General features: G+C 36.7%; 1 protein-coding gene and 1 long non-coding RNA gene across 2 annotated transcripts in view; both read left to right on the top strand.

Moving 5' to 3' along the window:
• adamts15a (ADAM metallopeptidase with thrombospondin type 1 motif, 15a) overlaps positions 1-10,142 on the top strand; it is a 32,943-nt gene extending 22,801 nt beyond the window's left edge. The window contains exons 4-8 of the mRNA XM_082169392.1: positions 2,456-2,742; positions 2,863-3,040; positions 3,208-3,383; positions 5,220-5,395; positions 6,951-10,142. Coding sequence (XP_082025518.1) covers positions 2,456-2,742; positions 2,863-3,040; positions 3,208-3,383; positions 5,220-5,395; positions 6,951-7,770 — 1,637 coding nt within the window. The 3' untranslated portion in view covers positions 7,771-10,142. The remainder of the gene's footprint in view (positions 1-2,455; positions 2,743-2,862; positions 3,041-3,207; positions 3,384-5,219; positions 5,396-6,950) is intronic.
• An 11,827-nt stretch (positions 10,143-21,969) lies between these two features.
• Positions 21,970-23,987, top strand: LOC309498607. Its single transcript, XR_014205993.1, has 6 exons — positions 21,970-22,082; positions 22,462-22,513; positions 22,704-22,768; positions 22,861-22,919; positions 23,003-23,106; positions 23,311-23,987. It is a non-coding gene; the product is annotated as an uncharacterized lncRNA (long non-coding RNA).
• Positions 23,988-25,224: the final 1,237 nt, after the last annotated feature.

The raw sequence follows: 25,224 nt of genomic DNA, 5'->3' as shown, positions 1-25,224 counted from the left end.
TGTTTGTACATTTTTAGAATTGACACAACATCATTAAACACAACAATACGCTATCACATTCACGACTCTCCTGTGATTAAAGGCGACACTTCCGGTTTTCTTCCCACCGGAGCCTCGCTTTCGATTTCAAAATAACGGCTGCGTGAAATCAGCGTATGGAGACCAGGTATTTGATGGTGTTCTGGCTGTAGTAATGGCTGTAGGACTCACCTCTTGAGTCAAGGTTGCGTGGCTTTTGAAGGGGTGTCTGGACAGTCGATCACCCATGTTGTGTTTGGAAATTGTTCTCTGAAACACTGAGGCATTGTTGCCTGGATTGTCTCCCTGGGAAGCCATGGTATGTAACACCTAATCTTCTCCTCAATGATGTCAAGCCAACATGAAATCACCTTTCTTATAATGGACTGAAAAACACCAAACCTTTCAGCAAGATCACCCTGCAATAAATTAAGACGCAGCTTCATCAGAGTCATCAGGAGCTGATCCCAAGTGTGTAGCTGAAAGCTGTTGGTGTATGAATTGGTAAGGTGCTCGGCAACTGAATGGAATGCATCCAATGTCAACCCTGTGTAGAGCTGACAAAGGTGGCCGTTTCTCAGCAGAGTTATGTACAATGGTGCCGGCTCAACGCATTGTGTTCCCATTTCAGATGTAGGTGGCTTCAGGTTGAGTTGAGATTTTGAAGCGTAGTTGGGGTCAGAGACAGATGGATCCTCCCATTGTGTTTCTGCATCACAGGTCTGGGGCATGTGGATGTGGATGTGATCATCCTCACAGTTGTCCACTGCATCACTGACGCTCATCGATGCATCTATGGAAATAATATAACCATAAACATTTTTACATTAATTCTCATGATCTATTTTAAGTACTAATATATGACGGCACCCATACTTACACAGAACAGTGTGTGAGAGAGAGAGGCATTAACAATGAGACAGTATACACACAATCTCCTAATCTCCTACGTAGGTCAATATCAATATCAATATCTGAATGAGAGATGTAGCTAGCTGGCCTGCTAGCATCGTCAATCTCTGTAATTTACAGGAATAATGTGAGCTATTGTAAGACTGTAATGTACCATAATAGCCTATCTTGTACTATCGTGAATATTCATTCATTCATTATTTCAGACCCTTAGGTCCATATCACAAAGATGACATATATTGGTGGGCAATGGTAATCATGCAAGATTCGTTGTATTTTGTTAACGACTCGTTACTGATCTGAAATGTATTCATAGAACGGACTTCACGAATCTAACATTAGGCTAACAAGCACATAGCTAACAGTTAGGAAACGTTAAGTTAGCTTACCTGAATCTGACAACCTGTTCAGCACCCGACTTCTTTACCGGAACATCGTAGCTGAGCCATTTCTCGGGGTAAGGGTGTTCGTCAGTTGGCAAATGGTTCGAACACACATAGGGGTGCTTGGGTGGGTACTTCAAGTTTAGCGCCTTCCGCCATTGCCTCAGGTGCTCCTCGTCTATAGGTGGTGGCTGAAAAATCACGTTTCTCCCAAAAAATATTAAGCAGCACAACCATATAATATAAAATCTGTAATATTAAGAAATGTTTCTTGAGCATCAACTCAGTATATTAGAATGATTTCTGATTATGTGACACTGAATAACTGGAGTAATTTAATTTTTTTAAATATTATAAAAAAGTCATTTGAAATTGTAATAATATTTCAAAATTGTACTGTTTTACAGTATTTTTTAATAAATGCAGCCTTGGTGAGCACAAAAGATTTTTTTTAAAAACATTTAAAAAATCTTACCGTACCCTTTTGAATGGTAGTTTATATGAGTCAGCTTAGGGCTAAATAGAGTGATTTAGAGAGTCTGGGTTTAACACCTCAGTGTTGGTGCTTTCTAAAAAGCTGTCTTCAAAGCAATAGATGTCTCAAGGTCAGCTTAAGTTACAGCTTGCAAAAATTCTGTGATCTAAATTTTTGTTTAAACAGTGTGGCAACTGATGTAACTGTTTGACTGGAGTGTTTCTGTGAAGGTTTACAGTGGGGTCCCTGTGGGATTCAAACCCCTCTCAGGGTTGGTATTTGCCCTCTGTAGACTAAGACGTGTATGTAGACTACATCTGTGATAAACATAAAAATCTAAAACAAATATGTCATGCCCACATTTTAGTCATCTATTTAAACTTTAGTTCCTTACTGTTAAAAACAATACTTTTTGTATTATAACCATCATCCTCTCCTTGCATTCTGTAACAAATCCTTCCCTCACGGGTCAAAATGACCCAAAGCCCTAAAATTATACCTTTTTCACCCCAGTTTTTTTTTTTTTTTTTTTTAAATAATTGTATATTTTAATAAAATAATAAGGAAAACAGGTAAAATTAGAGCAAGCATAAATATCTAAAGTGCTGTAAATACAATTTCATACTGTATATATGTAACTTTCTGTTATTCTTTGATATCGTTGCAGGTGATTGTCTGCTGGATCAACCTCAGAAACCATTAGCTCTTCCAGACGTGCTTCCTGGTGCATCGTATGGTTTAGAGCGGCAGTGTGAGCTTGCCTTCGGTGCCGGCTCAAAGCCGTGCCCATTCATGCAGGCACCATGTCAGCGCTTATGGTGCACAGGGAAGACCCGTGGGCAACTGGTGTGCCAGACAAGACACTTTCCGTGGGCAGATGGAACCAGCTGCGGGGACGGACAGCTTTGCATGCGGGGCACATGCATGGAGAAACAGGAGATAACTAAAACTAAGGTACCTTCACACACTGCCCGGCCCCCAAAAAAAGTTTTGGATTTAAATTGTCATGGGATGTTTAATGTTTAAAGGTCAAGTGAGCTCTGACATCCCCCTCTTCCTGTTCCTCTCTGTTAGGTGGATGGCAGATGGGGTAAATGGGGGCCATTTGGTACCTGCTCCAGAACTTGTGGAGGTGGTGTGCAGCTGTCTAAGAGAGAGTGTGACAACCCAGTGCCAGAGAACGAAGGCAAATACTGTCAGGGAGTGAGGGTCAAATACCGGTCCTGCAACCTATCCCCATGCACTGACACAGGTTTAAAAACCATTTCAAATTGTTTTTTATCCAAAAAAAATCTGCATCAATGGATACATTAAGTAAACAAAAATCATTTGGAATAATTTTAGTTTTTTTGTATGACTTGCATATGGAATCAAATATTTCAAGAATGTGCTCTTTTTTCATCTGCCTCCTTTTTTTAGGCAAGAGCTATCGTGAGGAGCAGTGTGAAGCTTACAATGGGTTTAGTCTGAACACTAACCGGCTCACCCCTTCTGTGGTGTGGGTGCCCAAATATTCTGGTGTGTCGGCCAAAGATATGTGCAAGCTGATCTGCAGGGCAAATGGAACAGGATACTTCTATGTTCTTGCACCAAAGGTGAGCAATAAGTGTTAAGAACCATCTACCACATTTAGAAATGACTTGTAAAAAATATATAACAAAGTTGGGTTCAAATTCATAAAAAATATATAAATACAAAAATATTATTTTAATATTTAATTTTAATATGAATATCATGCATTCAGGGGAAATATATGAGTTAACATAATATAATAACATTAATAATATCATATTTTAGTCATATATATAGTCTTAGGTAATATAATATATAACCTAGTTTGTGTCTCATGAAAAAGAGCATCTCTCACTGGAGATAATGGAGCTTGAGTGCTTTATGGGGGATGCGGAAAACACATTAATTTATAGGGTCTCCTACAGTTTACATCCTGTAAGCGAGTACAAGAGATTATGATATAAAGTGAACCTAAGACACCTTAACACCATAAAATACATTTGCAATAGTTTGGTACATGAAAGGCTATACATGCAATATCAGAACAGTTATGAGTTAGTGGACATTCATCTAAGAATTTATTGAAAGGTAAAACATATATTACTATACGCACGAGAAGAAAGTACATGGTGAGCTTAGTCACTGCAGACAGAGCGGAGAGGTCAGGAAGAGGAAAGATAATCAAGGTGAAAGGGCCTATCTTTTGTGAGATAGTGTTGTGTGGAGTGAAACTGTACAGATGCAACAGTTATGTCATGACTAGTGCATGGCTAAAGGTATGTTTATGAAACTGACATGCTGTTTTAACCAGGCTTTGACACTGTAGAAACTTTTCTCTTAAGGAGACTGAAAAAACTCTAATCTACTCAAGTCATGTTTTGCCAAAGGCAAAAAAGTTTATACATACATTTATATATTTATGTAAATACCCATTTATAATAAAAATACCCTGCAACTGTACTTTTGGTGTACTAAATTGTACTTAAAGTCTGCTAAATTGGAACAACTAATTTTGTACTTAAGGCACTTTAGTTATCTGGAAATAGTGCTGAGGTCCAACTAAAGATATACTTAAGTATATTTGATTGTGCTAAAGTGGAAGTATTGCAAGTATTCTTTAGGTATACTTTAAATATTTAGAATTTAAAGAATGATATTATACAGAGATCATACTATCCTTACTAATAGTGATATTAAAATACATTTTAGGCTTAATATTAAGAAATGTGCATTGTGCAATAAAGAAGTACTCCAAATAAAGTTGAATTATAATATTTATATCAGTAAGTCTCAAGCGATATATCAGTAAATATGTTAATGGTTTTGTAGTATGCTTACATTTATTTCGTGCTATTTTAAATCCATTTTGGTATAGGTTTTTTTCACTAGGTAGACATACTGGACTAATTTATTTCACTTTCGGCTGGACGCCCACACATCACGTCATACTTAGAAATCAGCCTTTTGTTGAATCCGATAGCCTCGTAGGCAGCGTGTAGCATGTAACATGTAGCGTGATTGCACTTCGGGCGACCCAAATTCGAGTCCCGATCCCGTCCCTTTCTCTCCCAGTTCACAATAAAGGCAAAAACGCCACAAAAAAAAAAAGAAAAAAGAAAATGAAATCAGCCTGTTTTGCAAAGCTGCTCTGACACTGAGCACTTTATCTAATGTAAAGGATTTATCTAATGTAATCCTCTAATGCATACATCTTCTGTATATCTTTATTTTAATATCTATAATTTCACTCAGTTACAAATAAAAAATAATAATTTATTCATCTAAATCATCAGTACATGAATCATTGTTTTTTAAAGAAAACATGTGTTGTAAAAAAATTGCCCTTGTAGTCACCATAAAATGCTGCAATTACGTTTAAATTTTTAATCATTTAAATCATTTTTCTCTGCTTTTTATAGGTTGTTGATGGTACACCATGTTCTCCTGACTCCTCATCAGTCTGTGTCCAAGGCAAATGCATCAAGGCAGGCTGTGATGGAAAACTGGGATCTAACAAAAAGTTTGACAAGTGTGGTGTCTGTGGAGGAGATAACAAGAACTGCAAGAAGGTCTCAGGCCTTTTCACCAAGCCCATGTAAGTGAAGTTAAATAAGAAGATAAATAATCTTAAAGGGTCATGAAATTAAGCATATAGCGTCAGTTCTGGCAGGTAAATTAGTCAAGCTCGCATCAGCTGACTCTTCAGCTGATCCACGTCTACCTATAGGATTACGTATCACTGTATACATATATATACATATACACATATATATACACATATATACTGATTGGCTTCATCACTGTCTCCTCTCCACCAGTAAGCTGGTGTGTGGTGAGCGTTCTGGCGCAATATGGCTGCCGTCGCATCATCCAAGTGGATGCTGCACATTGGTGGTGGTTGAGGAGATTCCCCACTTCTATGTAAAGCGCTTTGAGGTCTCAGAAAAAGCGCTATATAAATGTAACAAATTATTATTATTATTACATAAGCTTGCAGCTATCACGTTCTCAAGAGCTAATTACCCTCCTCCATCCCCAGCTTCTCCTCTCGTGCAGTCAGTATTTGGCCTTCTGAGTGCCCTTTAAATTCAGAATAAATTCTCGAATGATGTTGTACTTTAAAATCTTGAATTAATGATATCTGCAATACATTCATGTTGGTTCTGTTCTGTTTACCCTAAGGGGTTTATTGCTGCTAAGGGAGTTCTTGGCCAGAACAGAACCATACCGCTAATCGTAACTGTATGCTAACTGTCAATCGTATTTGACGATAGTGGTCCTGACAGAACGGCATTTTTTTGTTCTCTAAGGTCCACTTATAATGATAAAAAAAAATTACATAACAAATATCCTAATTTAGAAGTAATGATAAGGTATTTTCAATCCTGTTTTGACCCTCTCTTTCAAACACTCAGTTTTAATGGGCGTGCCACATTCAAGACTTTGAAGTAAACGGCCAATGCAATATGATTGGGTCACAGTTTTGCATATTAAAGTAATTTTCAAAGTTCCCGCCATTACACATGTGGAACTTCCAATGTTGAAAAATATCTCGTAACATAGTTGAAACATTTGCCAACAATGTGAAACATTTATTAAAGTTTATAATGAGACAAATAACGTGTTATAATAATTATAATGTGACAAAATCCAAAACTAGTCTTTTCTGAGCTTGGTTTTAATAAAAGCTGTTTTTGGACTAACAAGGAAGTTTTGTGCTCTGAAACTTACAGGTTATTTTTTTTTAGTTCAATGACCTCTTATATGTCAAAAGATCAAGGAAAATTGTATTTCCCAATTCATGACCCCTTTAAATGAATTCATGCATTGTTTATTACCTTCGTGCTTTTAGTAGGCCTGGGTATCAATACAGATTTCCCGATCTGATTCTAAATTTGATTAGATTTCACTAGATTCTGTTATAGGGTATATTTCAATTATAATATCCTTTTATACCTACATTATACAGGACAGTTTCTTGCCATTCTTTTTTTTTTTTATTATTATTTTTTTTTATGTGGTCACATTCAATACAGACTGCAAACTCACATTCTCATTATTTGTTATGCATGCAGACTGGTCAACTGATACACAGTACTAGGAAAGAGAAGATTATGTAAAAAACATTCTAATATTTTTTCTTTTCTCAGGCATGGTTACAATTTTGTGGTCATGCTTCCCATGGGAGCCTCCAACGTCGACATCAGGCAGCGTGGCTACAAGGGCATCATGAGTGATGACAACTATCTTGCTGTCAAGAACAACCAGGGCAAGTACCTGCTGAATGGAAACTATGTGGTTTCAGCCATGGAGAAGGATATTCTGGTGAAAGGGAGTCTGCTCCGCTACAGTGGAACGGTTGGGTCCTCAGAGACTCTACAGGCTGTGAAGCCTCTGGGTGAAGCCCTGATAATTGAAGTGCTGTCTGTGGGCCAGATGACACCTCCACGCATACGCTATTCTTTCTACTTGCCACGGGAGAGCAAAGATAACAAGGTGCAAAAGAAAGAAGAAAAGGCACGTGCTGAAAACAGTGTTCTTAGGGACGATGGAGGAATCAGTAAAGGTGGAAAGCAGGCAGATCTTCTCAAGGACAAAATCTCACCTATGTACGTCAAAGATATCGCACTAAAACCAGGGAAGTGGGTGGTGGCAGGGTGGGATGTTTGCTCAGTTACTTGCGGTAATGGACTCCAGAGGAGGATGGTGCAATGTCTTGGGGTAGATGGTGGGCCTGGGGTGGACTGTGACCCTAACCAAAAGCCAAGTGCTATTCGGGCATGTGGAGAACCTTGCCCCATGTGGGAGGTGGGTGACTGGTCCCCCTGCTCCAAGACTTGTGGGAAGGGTTTCAAACGGCGCCTGCTCCACTGCGTTACAAAAGTGGGAGCGTTGCTTTCCAGGGAGAAGTGTGCAGACAAGAAGAAGCCACAGGAGCTGGACTTCTGTTCATTAGCCCCTTGTAAATAATCAGTATCTCGCTTTATTATTGCTCTACATGGACCTTCTATTTTTGCCGAATTGCATATTCAAAAGAGAAAAGAACAAAGAAAAAAGACTATGTTCTGGATCATAGTTTATATTTTCTCATCTGCCTGACAAAGGGACAAAAAAATGACAAAAGACAGACAACTGAGGTCATGAGATAAACAGGCTTGAACAAAAATGCAAATAGTACTCTACCTCCAATTGTAACAATTATTAAATAATCCATCACCTGTAAATCATCCAGATGAGACCAAATTCATAACCATGAATAGCATTATAGCCTGATGTCATTACAATTCATAGGTATTCGTACATAATATCTTCATATATATTTTTGTCTGTTTGAATAAATGCCATAAAGACGTATTGACAGCATCTAAAACATAAAAGTATATAACTATGAATTTAAAACAAAAATATTTATGAATTCCTTTTATTTGTTATATTATAAATATATTTGTATAGTTACCTAATCCCACCTCTATCCTGAAGCTAACCACTTCTCAACAGTATATATAAAAATATATAAAAATAGGCAGATAAATGTAAATTATTTTAAATTAAGTAAAAGCAATAGAATGTGATGACATTGAACATATTAATGTCATTGATTAAATGGAGTACAATTAACATATTACATCAGTTATTCCATAAACCTAAACTATTTTTTAAACATTTGAATGCCTATAAATCATTAATATGTAAAATGCTTACATTTGAGATGCTGTTAACGTCTCAGTAATGTACGTGTCTATGCAAACATGAAAATAATGTGATAGAACCACACTTTATACGAATACCTGTGATTACTAATGAGATGACATTGGGCACTGCAATGCGAGGCCAATACAACAGTGTAGTTTTAAAGCCTAATCTGCACAAATACATTGCTTTTAACTGAACGGATTTTTTTTTTTTTTTGCAGACATCAGTGTAAACATCTCTATTTGTGTGAGCTAATTGATGTTTGAAATGGCCATTGATGAATGCCAACAGTGGAGAGAAGCCGACAAGCACTGATATAGTCCATTTGGGTTAACCGAAACATTCCACAGGGCATATAATAAACTTGCTCAGAAATGCCCTTGCACTGCATGGAACTGGCTCCAATCTACCATTTGATCTACCCTTTTTTTTTCCTGGGGAGCAATTAATTATTAACCAAAAATGAAGATCAACATCCAAGAGATATCTATCCATGAGACTGGAGTATTTGTAGAGGAGGTTAATATTTGCAACAACAAAAAAAAGAGTAACTGTTCACTAGTTTTCAATTTTTCACATTGCTTAAGGGCTGAGAGGAAGCACAGGCTACATTTCTATCAGCACGTCCTTCGTATCAACAAACAGGCTTAAATATTAGCATTTTTTCACAAATAGAGCGTCAAAGCCGGTTATCCCAATGCTTTACGTCATGCAAATAAATGAAGTCATCTGTGTTGTAATGTAACTGGAAAACGTCTAACTACTTTCCACAAGGCTTTTCGTGCAATCCAATGATCCACCTTTACTGCTGCAAGATGACGTGCAGTAACTCAGAGGGTCCATTTTGACAAAGTACAGATCATGGAAATGTTTAAGTCTTCACCGATGTATTAGCCCCCTAAAACAAAAACAGCAATGAGAAAGCCTTATGTACACAAGGCCTGTGTTTTATCAGTACACGTGTGTTAGCATGTTAGCCGACTGACTCTTTTTGTATCTCCATTCATCTCCTTAAAGTCACTGTTATTTAGCTCAGCAGACCCAATTTTTTTCTGGCCAGCATATTTCCTGCTGTCAGCCATGTTCTGTACTGCCAAACTCATTCTCTCCCCGTCCAGCTTTCAACCAGAACTCTTTTTTGTTTGTTCGTTGTAATGCAGTTTATCTCCTTTCCTGTCCTCTACCTACCACTGAGCCAGAGGTGCAGCTGCTATAATCATGCCCTGTCTGGTACAGTTGACATTTTAACTAAGTTATTATTACTATTAAAATGAATTTTAAGAACTGGTGGCTGGTGGCACAAGGTTGTACAGTGTTGTGCCCTGTGCTTCAGTGGCAAGTTGTTCTTGTACACAGAAAGTGAAAATCCCTGTAATACACAAAAACACATTACGTTTGTGATCAAGGTTCTTCAGAGTGACCATATCGTCCATCTAAAAGATGGTTTCTGTATTACTTTAATGCATATTTTCTTTTGCGCATTCTTACAGCAAAAGATTTCAATGTCCTGCATGGGCTTGTATACCATGTATACATCCATTTGGCTGTGCACAAACAAGTCATGTAAATACCTATTATGTCTTGTTATACATATTTTTTTTTCTCGTCATGCTTCAAGGTATTTATTCCAAATAAAACATTTAGAAATATTTTGTGGTGCAGTCTCTGTCATTTTTCCTTATTTTCTCAATTAACGGCACAGTATGTAATTTTTGCCGCTAGAGGTCGCATATTCAAAGCAATAACAAAGGTGTAGAGCTTGATGACACTGTGAAGGAGCATTGAATGATGGGAGTTATCGTCTTTACCTCCACTGCAGATGGAAATCAATCTACAGGACTCACAAATCATGGTCATGGAAGAGGTAATGAAAAAGTTTTATAACCTTTACATTTCATCACATGATTATATTTAATTTGAATGAATTAACTGCAAGTAATGTAATGTTTAATGCTAAAATGCCACACATAAATTGATCCTTGTTTTATTTCTCCTCTTGTGCAAAACTCTTCTTGGGTCATTTGATTCACCCATCAGTTTATGTTTCTTGGAGTGATCTTTGGTGACAGAACCTGCTGCAAAGAAAAACGAATAATTGTGGTCCATGACCACTGTGTGAAACAACAACAGAATGGAGTATTAGACGCTACAATGATTACTTCCGCATTTTATTCATGAGGCTTTTGCCAAAGACATTTTCCATGGTTTCTACCACTGATAGGCCTCACAATGAGAAGGGATGTTACACTGGTTAAAATTGCGAATTTCTCTGGATTTTGGTAACATTTGAGATAAGTACACAACTGAACAAGTTACATAACACTGAGCTAGTGGTTTTTGGATATTTGAATGCAAAAATCGTACATATTGCGCCTTTAATAACTGTCTCAAAAGTCTTGTCTGACCCAACTGCTACCCTAGTTTGACAATATAAATGTCTACACACAGGAATTTTAATTTTTTTATATTTTTAAACTCCTGAGACAACGAAAGGAGAGAATAATGGAAAAAAGGGGTAATATTTCAAGCTGTTGAATGTAACAGCTGCACGCTCACCGTCTCAGGCCTTTTAAGGCAGTCTGACCTTGATCGGATGAGTATATAACTTGGAAAGCCGTATCAGGGCTGTGCATTGTGGGTAGTGAGACAGACTAGTGCTATTACATCAAGCAGAAAGCATTGTTCTGTCAGTGGCCAAAACAGTCTGATTTGAACTGACCTACATAAAGACCAGCATGGACTATAAAACAAGAACAACAATGAAAGATGATTTACCCTCTTCTTCCTTGCTCCAAGTCTTTCCTCCTTTTACCTTCTTTGAATCCTGATATGAAACACTTTTGATCCTTAAAAAAGTATGCTGGTATCAAAAGCTCTATGAATGCTTTGTTCACCTTTTAACACCAGAATAACATGTTTTGGAGTTCATAACTTCTGGGGAATGATGGAGGATATGAGGTATTATTTTTTTAATCGCTGTTTGTCAATATTCCCTCATAACCACCATCTTTTGATGTTACGGATTATTAACAAACAAGAAAAGGAAATATAGTATTGACTGTAAAACTGTCTTAATATCCTGTCTAAAACCAAAAACTGTTGACATAAACTAATCTTTGGGGTTCTCATTCTCACCCACATGTTAGATGAGACAGGAGAACATAGGAAAGTTATCTGTGGGAGCTATGGTAGAAATTCATATTTCAGTTGGAAGAACTTATGTTTTCCTAGTAACGGCCATGATTAAAACCACAACCAAAACTATTTGAAAAAATCATATGTACTCAGGAATTTCTGTGCTAGAACAACCACAAACACCTCAACAAAACTGTCTGATGAAATTATTGATTTAATCATTTAACAGATGCTTTTATCCGAAGTGACTACAAATTAGAAAAATTTAAAACCAGCAATTTAAAAGAGCTAATATTATAAGTAGTATCCCAATACTGAGTTTCCACAGAACAGTAAACCATGAAGACGTTTGAGCAGAGAAAAGAGAGAAATTAGTTGTTAAGAGAAGTATAATTTATAGGCAGTGCTCTTGTTTTTTGGTTATGGAAGTATTGTGTTCTTCAGCTCATTTTGAAAGGCTGTGATGGCACGAGAAGATCAGTAAAGCAGATACTTTCTTTTTTGTTGTTGTTGAGGAAAACAGTAGAAAAAGTATTCTGTTAATGTGTCTCAACATTTTGTTTATAAAGCTCTGAAATCAATTTTTTTTTTTTTTTTTTTTTTGTTACAACAAACTAAATGCCAAATGTGTTCTCAGCCAGGTCCCATATGGTGAGTCAGTCTGCTGTATGAGGTGAGAGTTTTGAACAGTTGGAGTCTATTTCACTGTCATCATGTACAGCTGCTTGCTAAATGTTTGCACCAGATTCACTGTACAAACTATACTGTGTTCCTTCTTTCAGTCTGTTGGAGAGAAACAACAATAAAACTTGACTGAATGCCAGCTATTATCAGCCCAGTAGAGTCTTATCATCATCTTTCTTAAAGTAAGAACAGCTCTCAACTAAAGGCTGGAATACATTACACGACGTTTTTGCTCCGATTTTTCCACGTCTTGCAGTCTGGACAAGTCGACAATAGTTGTGGCAAGTCTGCGCCAGAATGCAGATTTTGGGCAGTCGGAGTTGGCAGAATTCACTGAAATAGTGCATAGTGTACAGTATGATGGGCACAGAGTTTGATTCCATCTAGTCGGAGGATATCAAAATTTTTATTTTAGAATGCATATGTATGACGCGTTGCTACTGAATACAGCACATAAGGCTACAGTACAATCAAATACGCTGACCAGCCAATGGAAATCAAGGACGCGAAGTCACAAAGCAACCACATAAAACTGTATTGTTAGTTTTGTCTTGACATAGTTAAATATCGATTCATAAATTTTTATGTTAATATTCATCAGTAGCCAGGCTTGACATTAAAGCTTGACCGGGATAAGAGGATAAATAGCCTGAACATCAATAGCCGTGAATGATTGATTATATTGCATTAAATGTAAACGGTGACTGATAATAGATGCATATCCATTGACAACATAGATAAAACAACTGACTATGTCACCTGTTGTAATCACCCAAGACCATTTTATTCAACTACTACGGTCATCTCCTGTGAATCTGTCATGCGTCTCCTAGAAACAAGGCTCAGTTTTTCACTGTAACCATTTACAAAGTCGACAAGTGTATGATGCCTATAGTGTTTTAAAATCTGTTCAGTGAGTGGACAGGAGAAATCAAAATAGAGCTTCAGGTTTATAACATCAATCTCTGTATATAAGCTCTTTAACTTGGGAGCAAAATTTTGAGAGTATTAAGACGGCCAATTCACACCCACTTAGTGTTTGTGAGTCTCATGATGTTGCAGGAGTTTGTCATAGATCTATAATAGAACTGATGTTCTATGAAATACACTAGTGTAAGAATTGAGAAATTAGGAGATGCCGGACAGTCTGGTTGAAGAGCGACCAGACCCTGAGAGGACAAAATAACCTCTCTGGAAATTACCATTTGAACTAGCCCTCGTGCACTATCGAGAAGAAAAGTCTCACCTCTGAGTCATCCTAATCTACATCTCTTTCCCCCTTCTCTCACCCCCTCTCTCTCATGCTCAGATCATCTGAATTCACCCAAGAAAATGTATAGTTTGATGTGAATGATTGACCGAGTATTGTACGTATTTAGTATCATTTGAAATGTCTCAGGGCGACTGGTACAAATGTCTCATTTCCAAATAAGTAAAACACAAGGTAATAAGATTTTTAAGAGTTTAAATATAACTGACATACAAAGGAAGGTGATCTCCTAGCAAATGGTCACACACCCCCAAAAGGTGCAACCTCTGAATGGAAATTTCTTTTGTTAGTACATGTTTCCAAGTGAAAAAGGTCCTGACTATATAATGAAATGCAGCAGGGGATTCTGGGCCTCTTCTGTACCTCAGATTGGCCCGTGAGGCTGAGAGTGAGTCCTTAAAAGGAATAGTCAAACATTCGCTCATAATGAATGATCTACAGATATCATTAAAACCTTTTCATTTATGGAGTCAGATGAAATAACGAGAGAATACATATTCAAATGTATTGCATTTAATCAAAAAAATACTTTGCCTCGAGAAAAGGACAGTAACACGTTAAGACCTTCTGCGCTGGTCGGATGCCGGCTTTGGGCCGATCGAGCGCGAGCTTACACTAGCATTAGAGTAACATTGGAGAGATGAATTCATACTTTGGTCCTATAATGCAGATGTTTTAGTTGTGTGAGGTACTTTAGTCAAAAAAAAAAAAAAGTTATTGCATCATGTTACAAAATGGAATGTCAGAGAGAGTGTTTTTGTATGTGGTGTAGTAGTAGTGCATTTCATGACTATCATCTCTTCATTGTCAATCAACTTCAGTCATGTAACAAACAGATGGTTTAGAGCAAAACGTTTCTGAATCTAAGCGCAGCTCTTTATTAAAAATTACAAAATGACAAATATATCCAAGAGCAAGGGACACAACAAGGAGGAAAAAATGGAAGGCCTGAAAACAGACCACAACATGGAAACCATCTACCAAGTTTATATTGGACAAAGGATTGGAACAAACACATGGCTATATATAACATGCTAATCAGGTTAAACAAGACACAGGTGCTAATAATTACAATTGGGGGAAAAAGGAAACACAAGAAACAGGAAGACCGGGCAGAAGAAACATGATAACGCTTCAAAATATGAGTCCCCCTAAAAAACAGATACAAAGACTCCTACTGGTCTTTTGAACTACCAAAAAACAAAACATATTATGGCATATGTGTGTCTCATACACACTCTGGACTCTGCCCTGCTCGCACTCACAAGGTGTGTTTGACTTAAAGCAGCGCTGCACAGACCAATCGGTGTATGAAATCGAAGTACCGTGAGAGCGATTATGAGCAGACGGCTGTGCCTCGCCTCGCCTGAAATGTAGGCGGCTGCAGTGAGGGGAGGAGTGAAAAAAGCACAGGCAAGCCGGACAGTTCTCTCTTCTCGTAGTGGATCAGACACCTATGAGATCAGAGGCAGATATCGCGGGATTCACACTCATACATGGTGTTGATAATAAACTGGATGTAATTTAAGTTATGTTGCTTATATTTGAAAATAAATATAATGAACAAGACACCAAAAGTACTTGATATTTAATTCCATTCGAAAGACGAGTTTATCACTCATTTTGACTTTAATACAGACATGTTTTAATTTTTTTTATTTATAAATATGACAACAATTACATACCCCACAGAGAGATTGCACTGTCAGAGAGTTTAGTAATATTCACACATAATTTATACACATAAAAACATGATATCAGAGTTTTAAAATCAAACATGTTAAAAGAGATCAACACATCACAGTTGTTTAAACCAATAAGCATTAAGCTGTGTCGTCAGCAAGTTGTTTCCCATCGTGCTTTTGATCAGCGCAGCGCAGAGCAACTGCGTCTGAATGCAGAATCCGACACGGCCGCCTTGCCATCACAATATTTTTTGGCATACGTAAGCATGACATCAACATAAGTCGGACCACACTCGGACACATTTCTAATTGGCATGCATCTTGCAGTGATAGCCAGTGATCGATTCTGCAAAGATTTAGCTAATCTCAAACGAGCCTTATGCTTTCGAGTCACTCTCGCGGTATTTTGATACACCGATAGTTATGCGCACCCACTATCTCTCCGATCACACACACCTGCAGTTAATCACCTTCTTGTTTAGATTTGTATTTAAACTGTTCACTTGTACTCAGTCACTGGCATTGTTGTTTGTTACTTGGACTCACCTTTGTGCTATTGTTGGCTGGAAAAGACTTACCGCAGTTTTTTGTTACAGGTTTATGGACTGTCCTTACCGAATTGCTTACCTGTGAGTTGTTTTTGGGATTTCAAAGACCTGGGGTCTATCTCTCCCTCCAAATTAAAGGTCACTATAGTCAAACATTTTTAAATACAAAACTGTCTGGCTTTTAGCAATGCTTATTTATTATTATTTTATATGTATTAATTATATAATTATTATATGCTTAATCCATTACACATGAGCAATTTTAGTTTAACAATTATAATCAAAGTTTAAATAAACATAAATATATATACAGATAATATGTAAGTCTCTGTATATCTATATATATTGTAAACTATATAAACACTATATAACCTAAATGTACAACTTTCACTTGTACTGATATAGCAAGATATTTTCTTTTTGCTGTGTAAATGCATTTATGTGGTTCATATTCTTCAATCTTTAATCTTCGGCAAAAAAATAAATAAAATCATACTACTCTCAAGAGAAGTGAAACGCAGTTTCTCTATGTTTCAAGGCGTGATTGGCTATTTGCTACTGATGTTACACTTTCATGTGCACTCGCTCCATGAACTCAGGATCAGAGCCTGAGTTGACAGAGAAAGTTGATGATTAGCATCATGGTACCAACAAAGCCTGATTTAATTGGTTTGCTTTTTTCAACTTTAAACTAATCCTGTAACCCTGAGTTTGTTCCATCATGGGATACTGTTTCCTGTGGATCAGGTTTTGTTGAAGATGAAGAACCTGGTAGCTGTGAATACTTACCTGTGTTCCTTGAAGGACTGTTTAAAAGACTTGCTATACTTGCATACTTTCCTTACGCTACTCTACATTGTTTTGCAATAAACTCCCGCAACTGGGTTCTTCATCTTCTGTGTTGGTGTGTCATTACAGTGTACATTTGCATTGTCTAAATGAGACTACATCTACACTAAAGCCAACCTTAAACTGTAGCTATAAACTGCATATTGTCTAGATTTAGTCACTGATTAGAAAGTGCCCTGTGTTCATGAAACTACATGTGGAACTTTATTAAGCCTAACATATTTCAATGTGTTCAGATACATTTCCTATGAATGGCAAATGTAGTCAGTATTACATAGCAACTTTGTTTAACTTCATATAAACTTTGAAGTTTGACATATTACTGCACATTGCTGCCTTGGGATAGAGAACAATGTGGCAAAACAAAGAGAACAATAGAAGAATCAGAGGATCAGATGGATGATGAAGATTCATAAAGATCTGAGAAGTGATTAAATAATGAGAAGGGTAAGAAGAGATTTCAGTTGGCTCACACCTGCAACATAAAAGTGAGCAGCCAGGTGATGACGACACAGATGATGATGACGAATCTGACAACTAGACCTAAACATTCATATTAACCCACCTCAAGAGAGACTTGAGATCATAGAGATACACTGAAATCATCTAAAACATATCCATAACGTCCTGCTGTTTCTATGGTTGAAGTACTTTTTTGTTTACTTTTTAGTTTACTGACCCTTTGAAAGAAATGTGAACTGATACTATACTGTCATTTAAATGTTCATTTGTGCTCAGGGTTTTACTCATTGCTTGGCTTTCTTTGGCTTGCGGTTTGAGAGCAGTTGGGCTCTGGCCAGGTCAATTTGCCGTGCCAGACCTTGAAGACTGGCTTGATGGCTCACAATGCAGGACATCTTAGGGGAAGCATACCACAAAATAAAGAGCGGGGAGGGAATGGATGAAGTCATATGTGCTATAAATCCCTACAAGTAGAGCTCTCTGCAGGAGTGTGGTTCATTTTCAAACTGACACAGTTAGGGGATTCCTGCTTTCTCATTTTCTCTCAGATGGAAATCTGGACTCTAAACACAAACATGCAGTTTTCATTTTGAAGCTCTTTGTTATGCACTTTTATGGTGAACAAACAACAACCAGCTAGACTTAATAAACCTGGGCCTGGGGGCTGCACTAATAAAGTTAATGATTTTTACACTGATTGGATGTTGACTGATAAAGGTCCAAAAGCTCCAGAACTTTAATATAATTAGATGCTAAAACATAGACTATAAAAGAATGACAGATATTTAATGAAAGGTACAAACACTAAAGAAAAATAGAGGGCAGTCATTGCCTAATGGTTAGAGGTTTAATTCTCAATACCGGCAGGAAATGACTGAGGTGCCCTTGAGCAAGGCACCTAACCCCCAATCGCTTACTGGGCGCCACAGTAAAATGGCTGCCCACTGCTCCGGGTGTGTGTGTCCACGGTTTGCAGTGTGTTCACTAGGGCTGTCACTAAAAGTTATTTTGGTAATCGAGTAATCAGGTGATTTTTTTTGACAATTAATCAAGTAATCAGATTTTTTTGTGGTAATAAAAATAGACCTAAGCCTTTAAAATGACTTAAAATACATATATAATAACGAAGCATTGGAGGCAATAATATTTGGTCCAAAAAAAGTATCAAAAGCAAGTAATCATATGGTTTTACAGAACAAAACTGTTAAACTTCATAATAGCCTATGACCAATCATCTTATGTAGGCTACATTATAGAACAACATTATAGAAAACAGTCTAAAAATGTTTTTCATGGATTCTCGTCAGTTGAATGCGAGCGACACTGCCAGTAACTTAGCCGGTAACTTGACACTGGTAAATTGCAATTGAAGATTTTTTTTTTAAATGCGTACTCTAATTTAAGCGAGGAATCGTGACAGCTCAAGTGTTCACTACTCACTACTCCTAATGTGTGTGCAACTAACTTGGATGGGTTAAAGGCAGAGGACAAATTCCGAGTATGGGGTACCACACTTGGAATTCACGTGTCACTTTCACCTTAAAGATAAATAATTAAATAATAAAAAAATAGTGGATAAACACTTACATGGTTATAGAGAAAGTAAGAATCTACAAAATATATTACAAAGACAACACAATCGGCACATTCAATGGTAAGATATTGCCTAATATTTGCAGTTGTCCATGTTAACACTGTATTTCAATTGGCTCATTCGGAGAACTGAAAATGGCACTATATATGTAATATATATGAATATGTAATATTGTTTTGGCGTCTTCAGCATGTTTTGAACATTGCATAGAGCATTCTTAGAGAGTTGTCTTTATAGTACATTTTGTGGACTGTTAATTTCTCTATAACCATGTATTGGACTTTTTTTCTTAGAGGAAGATTTAAGAAAATAGAGGTAAAATTGTAAAATAATTTCAATTCAAATTAATGTTTTATATCCATGCATTTAATTTATTTATTGGTGGTTAATAAGCCGGACAATGTACAGTCAGCCAGTTGTTATTGCAAAATAAACCCCTTCAGGGCAAGACACCTCAGCTTACATTTATTTTCTCATGCTGTCTAATGGGATATATTATTCTAAAAGGTGGTTAAAGAAACTATATTTTCAGTAACAAATCCATGATCAAAAAATGCCTCAACTGCGTTGTGACTCTAAACAAATGACCTAATACATCTGGTTTAATAAACTTAGAGGGGTAAAAATCTCAATTTAATAAGTCTTGATAGAATAGGGATGGATTTCATATTTCATTTCGGGATTTTGTTTATGAAAGTTGAAAGTCATAAACCATCAGGAAATCCCCCATTTTGGGATGAAATAAAAGAGAGGAGCAGGATATGTACAGTCATTAATTAAGTGCAGGGATGCTGACACAGACGATCAGGGAGGTCTCAGTCAATGAACTCACTGGGCCTCATCAGTATTTACACAAAGTTTCTTGCCTCAAAAGTTTATTTGTTCCAGACATACATGCAAATAAGCCACTTGACTACTCTTGGAGAGAATGGTGTGGCTTACACAAGATCAACCAAAAAGCAAATGCAAACAACATCAATTAACTCATGTCTCGTCACACGAGAGACTGGCTCAGTGGCGCGAAGGAATTCATTTCTCTCGGGTTGAAGTGCGTTCTCACATCGGCTCTTAATGGTGCGGTAAACCCTGAGCAGAGTCAAATAAAGTATCAGCTTTGTCTTCATAACTTTGGCCAGTGCAGGGATACATTACTTTTTCTTACTGAAGAATAACACTGACTCAAAGAGTCTCAGCTAAGGGAGCCAGAATGAAATTCAGTCCAAACAGTAAAGGTGTAGCAGTTTGGTGTCATATAACACACGAAATAGGAATATATTTAAAATGTACTTTAATCACAAACGCAGGAGATAAACGCATTACAATAACAGACAAAAAACTGAACTGAACAGGGAGTATACATGTAGAAAATAACAACATTATTTAAGAAAAGCTTTAGGCAGGTTTCAGTCCAGTGCTAAACATAGAAATTAAAACAAAATATAATCTGCCATTTCAGTTTTTGAATTGTATTGTAAAATCATACATGCAGCCTAATTTGTTTAGTCTAAAAAGTCAAATATATTATTCCTATAATTTAATTTATACATTTTTAATAAATTATTATTTGTGCACAAAACAAACTGACATAAACCAGTCCGTAGATCAAAAAACAACAAATGCAGAACGTCTTACATTCAGTCCCTTAAATATTTTCACAATTCCTACATGATATAATTTTACACTTAAATAAAACTGTACGATCAATAGAAATACTGTTATATGACAGATTTTATTTATACAATCACATAATGTCTACAGTGACGAAATTATTAATTTGCAGGTTACACAAGTGCTTTAAATGACATCTAGTGAAAGCTTGTTTCAAATTTGAACTGGGTTCCTGTTTTCTTTCTATGAAAAAAAAAAAAGGCATCAACCCAACAAAACCACTGCACCTGCTGACCTGCTCTGACCCATTTCAAATGATCTCACCACATTTTGCTCAACTGACAAGACTTTGGCAGATATGTGTTGTTGATGTGGTCTGGTCCTGGAGGTAAAGAAAGTAAGGGATTTGCTTATTTTTTCAGTTTTATGTTGTTTACCTAAATCCAATGATCCAATGTTAACATTATTTTCACCTTAATTTGAGATTTTGTAAACATTACATTTGTGATGTACCAAGACATAAGCTGACACCGGACAAATTTCAGAAGGTGAAATTGATTTTAAGCAGGCTATTCTGACAGATTTGGGGGTTTTACATTAAACTGGTAAACTAAAGGCTACAATTTAAAAGCTTAAATAAAAGAATATCCTCCAAGAGTTTAGAGAGAACAAATCAAATTAAGAATGAGACCCACCCCGCTGTTTAACCTTAAAGAACCTTTCTCTCCCACTCCCAGCATCTGCAGCTAAACAGTTTTAAACTCAAGTGACCTCCTCTAGGCCGTCCCACCCTTGACTGTAACCATTAAAAGCCTTCAGTTTTATAGTTTTCCCCCTAAGCAAATCTTACCCCAAAATACTAACAGCAGGCGCATATAGCAGGCCCACATCATCCCAGCGCACTATGTTTGCAAGCTTAAATATTACTAAGAATATAAATTTGTAAAGTATGCAGACAAACTTTAAGTTTGAACTGTCCAATTATGACACCCCAAATAGCATGGAATGGAAGTCAGATAGGCCTGTGTTCACTGATCTACTTACACCTCAATCTTATGCAAGTGATAAGCCTTCACCAAAGCCACATTTAAAATCATTCTCTGCATCAAAGACTGACTGGTATAACCCAAACTTTTACTGCTCAACGGAACGATACGTTTCATTGGCTTGAGTAGAGCATAATATTTTTGTAAGGAACACTGTTAGACTTTTCTGTAATTTCTACAGTTATTTACTTTAAATCCCCCAGTATTATACTGCTATTTCTCTTTACAGTAAATAACTGTGATTCCAATTGCATCATGGGAATTTTCTGTGACGTCTAACACCACATACAGAGACTTACTGTATTTTTTAAATTTGCTGTATACTACTGTATTTGACGTAACTGCCTCTCTGGCTGGCACCATTCCACCGTGCTTTTTATTTCCTAATTTTTGCCTTACACCACGTGTCTACAACGCTATAATAGCCAGAGGCTGTCTATATTGGACACATTGAAGCGACCGGACCTTTAAATGCAAACCTGTTTATCCCTTGTAAGAACTAGTGCGAGCGCTTGGACTCGTATCGGACTACGTCTGAAATATAACGGCCGCGGCGCATCACTACACTGTCTGGTATTTGTCGTGTCGCGTCAGACAGACATCCAGTGTAGGTAATGGGGTCTGTCTTTTGTTGGATCGCGACGTTCGTGTCTGGCCCGGGGAAGAGACGGAATTCACTTCACCGAGAGAGAGAGATCAGCAAGCAAGGTAAAAAAAACAACAAAAAAACATTCTGTGTATGTTGACAGGATTGTGCCCAGTTTAACGTATGTTATAACGTTAACGTTAGCCTAACGTTACTCGTCGTCAACATGGCGGTAACGAACTTTACCATGGTAAACTGAGCTAACGTTTCATTTTACACACTTTGTTAGATTATTGAATTGTCGAGTTAAAATATGCCAACGAGCAACGCGTTTACATTAACAATAAATGTGAATAAACTAATGTGAAATTCTGTTTATATCTTAATGTTGGCCTACTGATGAGAACCTTTATAGTTTTAGCATTAGTTTGCAAACTATACCATATTATAGTTTTTTTTTTTTATGGAATTTAATATTTACTTCCATTTTTGTGTTTAAAGGCAACTGCAACAAAGCGCCAATTCGCGCCAGTGACTTAGCAAGATTCCAGAGGTAGGCCAGCCCATTTGTGATATATTTTGAGATAAGTTTGCTGAAATGATTAGCATACACTATGTGAAAATTGCTTTTGAGCCACTGGTGCAGACTAGGTAGCTAACAATATCTTATAAAATCTCTATAAAATTGGCTAACTTTATATCAAATAAGTGACCTTTGCATTATGTCTAACTTTATTACACAGCAAATGAACCAATCAGAAGATGGACCATTGTCTTTGTTCAGTCTCACCAGATTAAATGTATCCAGGTAAGCACTGCAGTAAAACTCTCACTAAGACCAAATCTAGCATTCTAAACAACTTAAGTTTATATTTTTGCATTATTTTTATATTTTATTAGCCAGCGACTCTACCATTGCAGTTCCACCTGACTAGGAAGGTCCTAATATCAGCGCACAGGTGGGTTAACTACTGTAGGAAGGAGAACGATCATCACACAGTGATTTCTTGCATGTATCTTACTGTGTATTTGTCTCAAACAGGTACTCCTTCACTGCAGACAAGCTGAAATGGGCTAAAATCATCTATTTCAGTCGTTCAACTTCTTTCTATGCATCTCAGCATTTTTGGACAGAATTTAGGATTTGTAAGTATTAAAATTTAATCTGGCATAATTTAATTTAGTTCTTTTGTATGCTATTTATTGACAAAAGCTGTTTACAAATATATATTCTTAAGTTTTTGTGAAAATAATAATAAAAATTAACAAAAAAGGAGGTTAAAAATAATGTGACACTAATATTCTCTCTCTCTCTCTCTCTCTCTCTCTCTCTCTCTCTCTCTCATATAGTTTTGGAACCGGGATCTCCTCTGAAGGACTGAGTACATTTGTGTTTGTGGGCACGCATGCAGACCAGGGAACACTCTGATGTTGTCAATCAAGTTCTGAACAGGAACCAATCTTTGGAGAAGTTCATTTATTCACAAAGGTGGACAAAAACATTGTGTTGGCTTTTTAAAGATTATTTTGATGACTTTTACTCCTATGCTGTAGAAAAGATGGAGTAGACAGTCAGACATTGATAATAATAATAAATGTTTCTTGAGCATCAAAGAGACTTCTTTCAAAAACATTACGCCACTTAAATACTTCTTTTGGCCACCAGTGTACATGAATCCAACACATTTTTGGAAATAAGTGAAATTATTTTTAAGGTGGGGTTATGTATCTTGTATTGTGAAAAGAACTGTGTTTTGTCCTGTTTTGGACATTTCCTTTTTGAATGCTTAATGTATTTATATTCTGCAGTTTTATGAATGTAATGGTTGATATTTCATTATAATACTTGTATAAGCTAAACAACCAATGACTCTACATTCATTTAGTCAAATGCTAATGTTTTGTTTATGATTTTATGTATGTTTTCAAAAATGTTTGCAGTGAAGGACAGCACATAATGTGTTAATTTAACACGTTTACACATCTTTGTGCTAACCTCTCTGACATATTTACTTTGTTAAAATCATTAACACAATGAATGAGTTAAAATTAACACAAAAAATGTTGTCTCTAAACTTACCCATTAATGTGTAAAAATTTCACACATCATTTCCAGCATTGGCATGTTTATTTTGTGATATATATGAAATGTTTTAAATAAAAAAATGGTATTTTGTGATAACTTTGTCTAATTGGTTTGTATGAAAGTAGTACTTATGTAGGATAAAAATAAAATTAATCATATATCAAAATTATCAAATCTAATTTATATTTAGTACAAATAAAAATAATTACAGTAGTGTACTGATTAGCTTAGTTTTTACAGTAATGCACTGTACTGATTAGCTTCGTTTTTACAGTAATGCACTGTATTACACAAAACTGAAATACGGTTTGGTACTGTAACTCTTAATTACAGTAACTTACTGGCAACAGTGTTGCCAGTAAGTTACTGTAAAAAACCCTTGAAAAGTCTAACAGTGAATGTTGTCATATTACAACAACAGGTGGAGAGATTTCGAGCCTTTAAAAGACAGGCAACATATTTCAATATTTTGTTTAAAACATGAGGAAAGTGAGCAACAAGATTTAGCACAGACACAAGCTGAAGTACTCAAAGAGAGACACAAGCAGAGAAGATTAGGGCATAATTAATCAGCTAAAAAGGACACTGCTAACCACTGATATCTTTTCTTGAAAGAAACCGATAGCACATAAAACCTCATAGATCTAATTTATTTTGCACAAAGCAGGATATGGGCAATATGAAACTTAACAAAGGGACTTATTTACACTGATTAATACTTAGAAAAACAAAAAAAGTATTTGAATGTCAAATGATTGGAAACACATGAGCCCTGCCCCGCAGAATAAATAAATATCATATACTGTTTACATTACAGGCTGAGATATTTTACTGAGCATGCCCACCTTGCTACGGTATTTGGTCGATTTCTTCATAAGTAACACACTCCTTGTCTCCTGCTTTATATACACATTATAGAGCATTGTGAGTTTCCTTTCAGTTCAGTCACGTTCGACGTAGCGAGTGCAGCGGTGGTCGCGAGCCTTCTGAGCTCTCAACTGCTATTTTAACAGCATTCCTTTTTGTGTTTGTTTGTGTATACTGTATGTATGACTATCATGGTGCTAAGATCGAGACTTGCCTGCTCTAGGGCGCTGTGTGGGATGGGTGATCTGAGGATCATAGTGACGGCTTCCCCACCCGGTAACCAATCCCTGTGGGATTGGGACCAGCCGATT

This window comes from Leuciscus leuciscus (assembly GCF_965113295.1).
Source record: "Leuciscus leuciscus genome assembly, chromosome: 5".
NCBI classification, from domain to species: Eukaryota; Metazoa; Chordata; class Actinopteri; order Cypriniformes; family Leuciscidae; genus Leuciscus; species Leuciscus leuciscus.
Note: the sequence above shows the minus strand (reverse complement) of the source record. Positions and strands in the feature narration are given on the sequence as shown.